This window comes from Cydia amplana, chromosome 10, assembly GCF_948474715.1.
Source record: "Cydia amplana chromosome 10, ilCydAmpl1.1, whole genome shotgun sequence".
Lineage (NCBI taxonomy): Eukaryota > Metazoa > Arthropoda > Insecta > Lepidoptera > Tortricidae > Cydia > Cydia amplana.
Window position 1 is genome coordinate 6927738 of NC_086078.1, and position 11880 is coordinate 6939617.

The 11880-nt window shown below is 37.9% G+C and overlaps 1 protein-coding gene across 1 annotated transcript; it reads left to right on the top strand.

The window, feature by feature from the left end:
- Positions 1–5066: 5066 nt before the first annotated feature.
- Positions 5067–10051, top strand: LOC134651672 (ecdysone oxidase-like). Its single transcript, XM_063506772.1, has 4 exons — positions 5067–5104; positions 5314–5441; positions 8258–8388; positions 8480–10051. Exons 1-4 carry the CDS (start codon positions 5067–5069, stop codon positions 10049–10051), a joined length of 1869 nt encoding a protein of 622 aa, XP_063362842.1.
- Positions 10052–11880: the final 1829 nt, after the last annotated feature.

The window sequence follows — 11880 nt, forward strand, 5'->3', positions numbered from 1 at the left end:
CACCGAAAATACGTTAACAATTAAACACGAAAGACAACAAGCGTAAGCGCTGCAAGCACATCTTTAAAAAATTGTCGCTGTTGGAATTAATGGAATAGTTGACGCTGAAAATATGCTAGTACCTCACCTCATTTGAAGTAAGACATTGTAACACCTCATTTTAGAAAATGAGGTACTCATACAAACTCATTTTAAATTGATGTCCTACCCATCACTAAATACGACGAAATAACGCTAGCTATATGCATTTTGCACTAGTCATTGAGTTTTCACTTCTGCCGGCACTCCCTGAGTGCAACCCGTTGTTTTTTTTATTCGTCCAAATACGTCAATCTGATGTCAATCTGTCATTTTACGGTGTTTGCACTACATATTAAAAAAACTACTTACATTTCTAAATTAATTTGTTTCCTAGTTCATTTGCAACGTAAGGTATACAACTATATCAAAACATTTTTTATTTAAATATATTCTTCTAGATTTAATTAAATACGATTAAGTTACCTGCTTAAATATTTGTTTGGTAGGTATATTGAATAATTTTACGGTCTCACAACAGTTTAAATTCGATTGGTAGGTATATTTTGTTTTCTACCATCTATATACTACAATTATGTCTAGCCACACTCAGCCCTCCTTATGCTTAAAGGCGGTATGTCAAACGAATGAACTGGAAATGGAACTTTATGATTTAAATTTAAGGTATTTGTTTGCATTAAATTTTCAATTCAGATACCGCTTTTTAGCTAAGCAGGGCACCACGGCTGAGGGATAGACTTGGAACATAACCCATTCAAAATCGCCTGTATCACAATAAAATGATGTAGGTAAGTACTTATTTGCAAGGGCGTTTCGGCGCAACGTATTTATAACTATATAAGAATCCTCCTACGGCCCATAGACTCTAGCGTTAAATAAACCCAGGACTAAAATATCTAGATTGTGGATAAAGAGGGCATCCTCTCCTGTCCGATCAGATCTGGTGCAGGACACGAAGCCACTAAGTCATCTGCTGCGTGATCTTGATCAATACATTGTAGCAATGGATAATACGACGGCATAAGTAGGTGTATAAGTATAAGCACCTCTCTGAAAGTCTAGGCTCACATCTAATAATAGTGCTTGTTGGGATTCCAGGCGCGTTTCTCTTAAGGTTGCGTATTTCGTTTCATATACAAGCGGAGCGGACGATTGTGTTTAATTCATATTCATATCAATAAATATGTTCCCTTCTACACTTTTCTTAGAAAAACCGAACCAAATTCAAATCAATCTTCTGTAAAAGTCATTACAAAAGTAGGTACGCCACTAGAAGCTGGAAAACTCTTTGATTTCTATCACGTCGAAAAATTTCCTATTCTGCGAACTATCATGCTAGCTACATAGCGTACATATTGCTAATACTACAACTAAAGTTTACTTATTTGCTTGGTAAAAGGACATCGATTTCAGTATATAAGTATTATATATTATAGTAGTGTGACAAATTAAAAACACGCATAGGTTCTCATAACGATATCATAAGCCCGCCGCACCCGGGCACCCACACCGCAACCTTATAGAAGCTATCACTTGAAAATATAGGCTCTGCAGGGAATGGGCTCAATAGCTGTAGATGAGTGGACGATCGTTATCCAGACTTTATACGACCGTTTTGGCAATCGCCGCCTCGCCTCCACTCGCGAGGCGTTAAAGCCGTTTCTATTTTGCTTTGACAGAAGTGAGACTTGTGAAAGCTGCAATTTTATCTTTAAGGTTATCGAGCTGTTTGTGGATTTACTAGGTATTTGATTTATTATTGTTTATTATTATTTATTGTTGTATTGTTGTTTTTTCAGGGTATCACGACATCAAAGATATATACTTGTAGAGAAATAATGAAATTATTTTAAGTAAGTGAACTCATATTATATTACATATATGAATTATAAACTGATATAGAATAGTACATATAATTTACTATTATGCATGTCATGACTTAAATTTAGTTTACAAGTGGTTTAACCTAAAATATGATAACTAGGTACTTAATGTGAATATAACACAAATATCTGGGTGACCGAGCTTCGCTCGGAAAACATATAAAAACTCGAAAATGCGCGTTTTTCCAGAGATAAGACCTAGCTAGATCGATTTTTCGCCCCCGAAAACCCCCATATAGCAAATTTCATCGAAATCGTTAGAGCCGTTTCCGAGCTCCCCGAAATATATATATAAATAAATAAATAAATAAATAAATATATAAATAAATAATCAAGAATTGCTCGTTTAAAGGTATTAGATAATTGTAAGCACCAAAGAAACTGGATCAATAGTTATACGAGTACGTATATCTATAGAAATAAAGCTGATAGTAAATGCTTAAGTAAGCTAATTAGTCTACAAGTCTTGAAATAAATTCAAATGAACTTAAATGAATTTGCAAGACGGAACTAACGCACGGAAACTTGGTTTATTAGGACGCCATTAACGTAAGTCGTCTCTAAACTAACGCCTTAAGAAGGTCAGGCTATAACATGAATCGACGTAGCAGTCCGGCACGGACTACGAGGCGACCTAAGATTATCTGACGACTCATTTTCGTACGACATTAATTCCTAATTGGTCCTGACCCGTTGCGAAACCTGTTAAAAAGGGTGAAGGGATCCATAAAAATAGTCTAATCTCTCTAATTGCAACCCAGCCACTGATCCAAGACTTCAATAATAAAAAGGACTTCGTATAAGACAAACCCTTTTAAAATGACCCGAAAAAAATATCTTCGCATTCAGGGGCGGCGCGTCCGGTGGCCCTGTCCGCGGTTGATTGCGTTCAACCCGTGAATAATACCCACTTTGTACCCAATAAAAGTTTTCTTCCCTTCCCTAGATATTGGAAACAATGGCTTTGATTCTCAATTTTCCCGCCGCGCTCAGAGCGGACTGCGGAAACGGGCCGGATTATAACGTTCTTTTGATTTGAGGCTAAACGTGACGTCGTTCCAAATAAGGATGCTTTGTTTTGTGGATTTACGTAAATACAAGTTTTATGTAACTTTTATTGGGAGCAAGCTTAGCAAGCTTAGACGCGAGCGGATAGATACGTGTGATTTGGAGTTTTCCTTTGATATGAATGCGATCTCCTCCACCCCAATAAATTACAAACTATGTACCTATTTCTATTATTTAATAAATATATAAAAGTCTAATACTTAGATTAAAAAGATGGATGGAACTTTACACTACACATTACTATCACACTGAACATTTTACTTATGTAATTTTATAAATAATATTTTACAATTAAATACCAAAACATTAATCAACTTAAATTTAATTATTTTCGTTTCGTTGTACATATTACACGTCAAAATTATAGATAATTTAGTAAGTAAGTAATATTTATTAGCACAAAAAATAACAAAATATAATAACAAAACTTCATTTAGACGGACAGGACAAACCTCGTGCAAACTCAAACAAAACGACACGCGTATCTATTTTTTCAACTCGATTGCATATCTGACACATCTCCCGAGTTATCGCCAAATGAGCCAAAGACGGAATTAATACGAGAAGCATTAAATTGAGATAAGAACTACAGCAGATTGGGTGGAGCCCTTCGGGTGGTATTAGCCGTAAGTCCTGAATGTCCTGATAAGTGAGGGGCCGATTGTTTGCAGGGAGTTACATAGATTAACGGGCGGCGATGCGACTGGACATGTCGTTCTAAGCAATAAGATATTTTTTCTGAAGCTATTTTTTTACAACCTAATCCACAATTAGTTGTGAATAACGATGTTAGTTAGGTATCTAGTACATATAAAAAAAAGAAGTACGAGAACCCTGACAAATGTTCAAAATTTGTTTGACTACAGGTTAAGGTTAAGATATTACCTGTCATATCAAAAAGTATATCGAATATTTGTAGCTAATCGCTATCAGAATTATCAAATGAATTCCTCATCAATGTTTGTTTTCGGATACAAACTGATAATTTTATTATTATATCTTATCAATCCGAGACATCGGCTGTTTATAATCACTACTACTAATACTAATTTGACATATTCCTGTCACCCCTATCAGTGCCCAGCGTAAGTATTGTTACAAATTCATGATTCATTATCATTAGGGTACCTACTAACTCGCAGTTATATATATATATCTATATAGCTATGTTAACTTTAATCGAAGTGTCTACTAAAATGTTCTTTTTATATTCCTTTCTTTTTATTATTTATTGATGAATTAATAATGATAGCTCTCAAAGTATTTCTAAAAATAATGAGTCCCTCCCGCCATTGCCGCCAGTACACAATAAGGCCGCCAGTACACAATAAGGTCCCACGTAAAAGTAGAATTAATATAGACGACTGCGATAAATGTGTCTGATTCGAAATATTAAATAAGATTTTGATGAAATTATTAAAAAGCCAAATATGTTAACTTTGAATCTCTGAAAATAATGTTTCATTGTTCGGACCTCAGTGAACATCGAACGAACACAACCATTTGTATCTAGGTATATATAATTTTGTTTTTAGGGTTCCATACCCAAAGGGTAAAAAACGGGACCCTATTACTAAGACTTCACTGTCCGTCCGTCCGTCTGTCACCAGGCTGTATCTCATGAACCGCGATAGACAGTTGAAATTTTCACAAATTATGTATCTCTGTTGCCGCTATATCAACAAATACTAAAAATAAAATAAAATAAATATTTAAGGGGGGCTCCCATACAACAAACACGATTATTTTGCTCTATTTTTTGTTGACGGTGCGGAACCCTCCGTGCGCGAGTCCGACTCGCACTTGGCTTGGTTTTTTTATATATATTAAGGTGTGTTAATTTGGAACACGTGCATAATTATCATGTATAATTAAAGCAGTCTGCGATAATGTTATGTGTGAATGATGGTGATGTCAGTCATGTACATGTTATTGTAAAATAGTGTGTTGGCAGAAGTTCGCATTTACTTTCCTGGCTTCGGCGTATTCACACCTTAAACTTGTAAGTAGTGGCTCTTAAATATTCTATTTTTCCTATGTATTTAGTTCTCTTTTATTTCATATATATGTGGAACAATGGTAGCCCGGACATTTGGGAAATTTGCGCGGAGCAGGTTAGCTAAGCGGCGGAGGCTAAAATGTTTTTGACGCTTTCGACAATTTATTGACACCGAACTGCGACAGCACATGCTAGGACTATTGAGAGTTAATGGAATATATAACGCAGGTAGTATTTTTTTTATATTAAGTAACAGTTAGTCCAGTTATAGTGGACATTCAGTTTAAGTAATATATTCAGTGTTCTCATAACGTTTACTTTCAGAGACACCGCCATAATTATACTGAAAATGCTGCCTTGGGCCCTACTACTTCCGAGTATAATGCTAGTGGGTGGCAACCTAGCACAAGAATTGCCAGAGTATGTGCTACCCGATTCAGTGCCCTTGGAAGGTAATTTTCATTTTCGGTAACTTTTGATTTAACAAACTCGAAGTGCTGACCTAAAGATTTACATTAAGCTATTAAATCATTTTTCTGGAATTTCTGGATGGTTACAGAAGTCTTCCAAGAGATAGCCGTTTCAGAATAAAACATTGACAAATATTATTCTTAAAGATAATAACATAAAGTTAAATAGTAAAAATTCAACTTTTTTTTTACACATTTAGTTTTCCGATTTTTTCCTGTACATACTTATAGTGTAAGACGATATTACTTGCCAAATTTCATAGTTGTAGGTCAACGGGAAATACCCTATTAATTTTGATTTCCTTGAGAATGTCGAAATATACCTACTTACGTCTTTTGCGGCATAGATAGATAGATAATCAGTTATTTGACAGCTGCAAAAACACATAATATAAATTTACAAACACCATAACCAAAAAGCAGCTATTACACTAACAAAGACAGTTAAATTACAAAGAAAATATCACAATAAAAAGCGGCCAAGTGCTAGTCGGATTCGCCCATGAAGGGTTCCGTATTTAGGCGATTTATGACGTATTAAAAAAAAACTACTTACTAGATCTCGTTCAAACCAATTTTCGGTGGAAGTTTGCATGGTAATGTATATCATATAATTTTTTTAGTTTTATCATTCTTTTATTTTAGAAGTTACAGGGGGGGGGGACACATTTTACCACTTTGGAAGTGTCTCTCGCGCAAACTATTCAGTTTAGAAAAAAATGATATTAGAAACCTCAATATCATTTTTGAAGACCTATCCATAGATACTCCACACGTATGGGTTTGCTGAAAAATTTTTTTTTGAGTTTTAGTTCTAAGTATGGGGAACCCCCAAAATTTATTGTTTTTTTTTCTATTTTTGTATGAAAATCTTAATGCGGTTCACAGAACACATTTACTTACCAAGTTTCAACAGTATAGTTCTTATAGTTTCGGAGAAAAGTGGCTGTGACATACGGACGGACAGACAGACAAACAGACATGACGAATCTATAAGGGTTCCGTTTTTTGCCATTTGGCTACGGAACCCTAAAAATGAGACAGAAATAAATACACAAGTAAAAATTAATAAAAGTGGGTACAAACTGTGTGCATTGCAGCAGGACAAAAGGGTCACGGCTCGATTTCAATTTCTTTATTGTTGGTTATATATAGGTAATACAGATTTTCTAAAATAGTTGTGTCCATTATAACCTACCTGCCTTTAAGGCGTACAATATTCTCAGTGATACACTTAGCTCTTTCGCGCTGGTGGGAAGCGCTGGTGGCCTAGCGGTAAGAGCGTGCGACTTGCAATCCGGAGGTCGCGGGTTCAAACCCCGGCTCGTACCAATGAGTTTTTCGGAACTTATGTACGAAATATGATTTGATATTTACCAGTCACTTTTCGGTGAAGGAAAACATCGTGAGGAAACCGGACTAATCCCAAATCAGGCCTAGTTTACCCTCTGGGTTGGAACTGTTGGAAGGTCAGATGACAGTCGCTTTCGTAAAAACTAGTGCCTACGCCAATTCCTGGGATTAGTTGCCAAGCGGACCCCAGGCTCTCATGAGCCGTGGCAAAAAATGCCGGGACAAACGCGAGGAAGATGATGACACTTAGCTCTTTCGAGCAAAGCACTGTTTTTCTGCCGGAACCCAGGTCACAACAGAGAATATAATTATTTACGATGTATTTACGTAAGTCGGGCATAATCGTATAGTGTAAGTGTTATTATATGTGCATGTCGTGTGATAATTATAGATAAAATGCTCTTAAATACATAGTAGGTAAATTGATACGTGTGGACTGTGTGACTGTGTAAGCCTCCTAGTCGTGTGACTCCAGCCCCACCATGTTATATCCTGAAATCTGCAACTAAATAGCCTGATGGAATCCCAACGGTTTGTTTTTCAAGTATACTATACAAAATATTTTTTTATGATTTTTTTTTTGCTTTCTCCCAATAATGTGGGATATTGTTGGATAGGTCGTTTAAAACGAATAGTGGTCTCCAAAAACCATTTTTTGATAAAGTTAATATTTTCGGAAATAATCGCTCCGAAAGAAAAAAATATGTGCACCCCCGCCCCTCTAACTTTTGAACCAAGGGTCCAAAAAATATGAAAAAAATCTCAAAATACAAGCTTAATAAATAATTTCAATGAAATCTATAACGAACATGATCGGTCTAGTACCTTATTACAAAAAATCTTCTATTCTAAAAAGACGTAAAAAGCACTGCAAAGGTACTTATGCTTGTACTGTACATGATACTTATTAATAGCGCCCGTTTGGCCTATTTTGACAGAATAGTAACTACGAAACCCTTCACTGAGCATGGTCCGACATGCTCTTGGCCGATAATTTTACGTTAACTTAGAAGGTTGATTTTTTTACAACTTGAAGGGAGTGTAGAAGGGGGTGTGTGTGTGTAAATGGTTTCATTTCTCGATGCCTTCACGCGTTCCTAAAAGACAGACGGACGGACAACAAAGTGATCCTATAAGGGTTTCGTTTTTTTTTCTTTTGAGGGACCGAACCCTAAAAATGGTAAAATAGCTTCAAGAAACTTATATGTTGTTATGAATACGAGTATGTCTTTCGTTTTTAACCTTCTTTTAGTTCCTTTGGTATCGAAGGTCATCGTACTATTCCTTATAATGATACAATGAAAGAATCCGCGAAGCTACGAAGCGATTTGGATGTAATAACGTTGTTAGGTTCATTCAATATGATGAAACATGTAACATATTGAATTTTATATTTATTGATGTGCTATGTGCCTGCAGATATATTTGCAGATGTTAGCTTACAGATGGTGATTCGTTCGACTACATCGTGGTGGGCGCGGGTGGCGCGGGGACCCCGGCGGCGGCGCGTCTGGCGTTATCCGGCGCAAGCGTTCTGCTGGTGGAGGCCGGCGGCGACCCCAATCTGAATACTAGGGTAACATAACATTTCAAATTCCTTCTTGTATTTATACATGATAATATGTGTATAGCACGTCAATCAAAAATATAATTTTTCATCGTTTCAGATTCCCGGAATTTATTTAACACTACACGGCTCAGCTCTAGACTGGCAGTATCCAACCGTCACTAATAACATTTCATGCCTCTCATATTCAGACAAACAATGCCGCTTTGGTCGAGGAAAGTGTCTTGGCGGATCCACCAGCATCAACTTCATGATGTATGTTCGAGGTAACCACCGGGACTACGATGAGCTCGGTATTGAGGGCTGGGCCTGGAAAGACCTTAAACCCTTCTTCCTAAAGTATGAGGGCTTGCAGGACTTGGACAAGTTACCTTGTACTTCTATTCCTTACCACAACACCAGCGGCACTATGAAAATAGGATTTTTTGGCGACTCTGAAAACAGTTGGCATTCAAGGACCATAAGAGGTTATAGGTATCTCAATTTCCCTTTTAACTATGATGTGAATGCTAAATCGCAAATCGGAATATCACACATAATTGGGTACGTAAACGAAGGCGAGCGAATGAGCACGGCGCGAAGTTACCTGACACGCGACGACGTCATATCAGCCCTAAAGGTGACCAAGAACACGCACTGCACCGGTGTTATCCTGGACAACTACAATAACGCTATAGGAATCAAGGCGGTGGTGAAAGATGAAAACCAAAACCGAACACTTCAACTCTACGCGAGGAAAGAAATTGTTCTTTCAGCGGGTACGATCGGAACTCCGCAAATTTTGATGCTTTCTGGTATAGGGCCGGCGTCTCAATTACACGATCTGGGCATTCCTGTACGCGCTGATTTACCCGTGGGCGATACCCTAATTGAGCACGTGTATCCACAGATCTACGCATCAGTAAATCCTGACACATCAATGTCTTCACAAAGTGAAGCCATGGAAAGGTGGTTGTATGATCGCACAGGGCCCCTCGCGACCATCGGGCTTACCGATTTAACAGCATTCTTCAACACACGCTGCTATGACGTCGGCCAACGGAAACTCGTTTACAACAGTTCCGACTGCGAAATACCTACCATGCAATTAACCAATTTGTACCTCGACGTTGGGTTGCATCAAGAGAATTTCGGCGTAAACGAGGCTATCGCGCAACAGCTTACTGCTGAAAATGAGAAGAAGTCCTTAATGTACCTTGGTCCTACGGTGTTGCGGCCATTTTCCCGCGGCAACATTCGGCTCGCCAGCATTGATCCTTTACAAAATCCATCTATTTTTCCAAATTTCTTAGCGGATGAAAGGGACGTTGATGAGATGCTGCGCGGCATAACAATCGTGGAGCACTTGATCGAAACACCAGAGTTTAAGGTGCAAAATGCGTCTATCGTCCACCTAAAGTTGCCTGGCTGTCCCGAGTACGAGGATGACCGTGAAGGGTACTGGCGCTGCTACTGCCGGTACATGACAACCTCGTTGCTCCACGCAGTGGGTACTGCGCGGCTGGGCCCGGTGGTGGACCCACAACAGCGCGTGCACGGCGTGAAGCGCCTACGAGTGGCAGACCTAAGCGTGCTGCCAGAAGTGCCGCGCGGCAATACTGCCGCCGTCGCCATCGCAATTGGAGAGCGCGTCGCCGACTTTGTCTTGAAAGACACCGATAAATATACCTAGGTACCTAATAGATTGAAAACCAAAAGTGCTCTATAAATCAATTTAGCATTTAACATAACTCTAATTATGTTACTATAAAGTGTGTAAATCCAATACGGGCGAATATTTAAACGGTGGTTAGCATAGGACCTAAAAAGTATATTGAGATAGATTTTACTTAGAAATGCATTGAAAATTATAACCATACAAAATAATTCGGCCCGCAATGTAATACACCACACACGTTACGGGATACGAGCTTTTTAAAGTAACTGTCAACGCTTGTTGGCAGTTACTATGAAAAGCTCGTATCTCGTAATGTCATTATCATCTTGTTTCGTAATGTTTACAGTAAATTGCTGCTCGGTACATGTGGAAAAAATTAATCACGGGGTCATAATTAAGTGTAACTTAAAAAAACATCTTAATTAATGATAAGACGAGTAAATTCTATATCTGGTTTAATTTATTGCCCGTATTTGACTTACACACTGTATTATTATGAGGATATATTAGCTATTGAGAAAACAACTCAATAATTGACACGAAAAAATACTAGTCATTATATCTGTTTTTTGCGATAAAGATAGGTATAAGTTAAGCCAAGTTACCATTGTAGTATTGATACAGTTGTAATATTATTAACAAACGAATACATAATAATTACTTGTCTGCAAAATCAACAAATACATATTTTGGCAATGAAATACATTAATTATATTAAAAAATACGGAATAACAAACTTTTCTACTTTATCATATTCATACAGCCCATTTCTATTGAAAAAAGTGCGAAAGTTCAAAATAGCGTAACACCAAAAATTCAGCAGTATCCCGTAATAGGGTTAGACCAAGAAAAATCTGTAACGATTTTGATAGCACACGCGAAGTGTTATTTTAAAGTCAAACTTCTATGAAATTTATGTCGTATAAATAACACTTGCAATGCGTATGCTATTAAAATCGTTGCAGATTTTTCTTGGTTTAACTCTATCTACTGTAAATAAAATACCTCCTCCTTACATATCGTCCTCTCTGAGACTCGCTTCGAAAGGCACAAAACTTCCGTAATGGCTTCAAAGCGGTCCACATTCATCTATTTATCGGAACCTCGGAGGGTAGCAGGGTGTCGTTGTCGTTAGTAATTGCAACGCCGGCGGGCAACCGGTTTGTCGTTCGGCAATCAACAGAGGACGTGACGCGAAATCCGATACCGGATAGACCGTCGTAATGATCGCCGACCATCGGGCAATCACGTGGCGATTTCAGCTTGTAATCTATGATAATAGCCTGCGAAATGGCGCGTGCGTCTATTGGCTGAAAAGTGCTTAAGCTGCGAAAGCTGGGTTAGATGATGACTGTCTGTTTCGAGGCGTTATTGAGCGTTTCTTTGTATCATAAGAATATACTTTTATACAATCTTATCGCTTAAAGGCTTCTTTGTCCAGTATAGACACGCGCATGCATATCTTCGAGCTGTGTTTAGGATTTTATTGGTGACATATAAAAATTACGGGACATATAAGAATCAAGAACCATTTATTCATGGCAAACTACATTTCATACAAGCGTATTGTGTTACAAAAAACCGGCCAAGTGCGAGTCGGACTCGCGCACGGAGGGTTCCGCACCATCAACAAAAAATAGAGCAAAACAAGCTAAAAAACCGGCCAAGTGCGAGTCGGACTCGTGCACGGAGGGTTCCGCACCATCAACAAAAAATAGAGCAAAACAAGCAAAAAAACGGTCACCCATCCAAGTACTGATCCCGCCCGACGTTGCTTAACTTCGGTCAAAAATCACGTTTGTTGTATGGGAGCCCCACTTAAATCTTTATTTTATTCTGTTTTT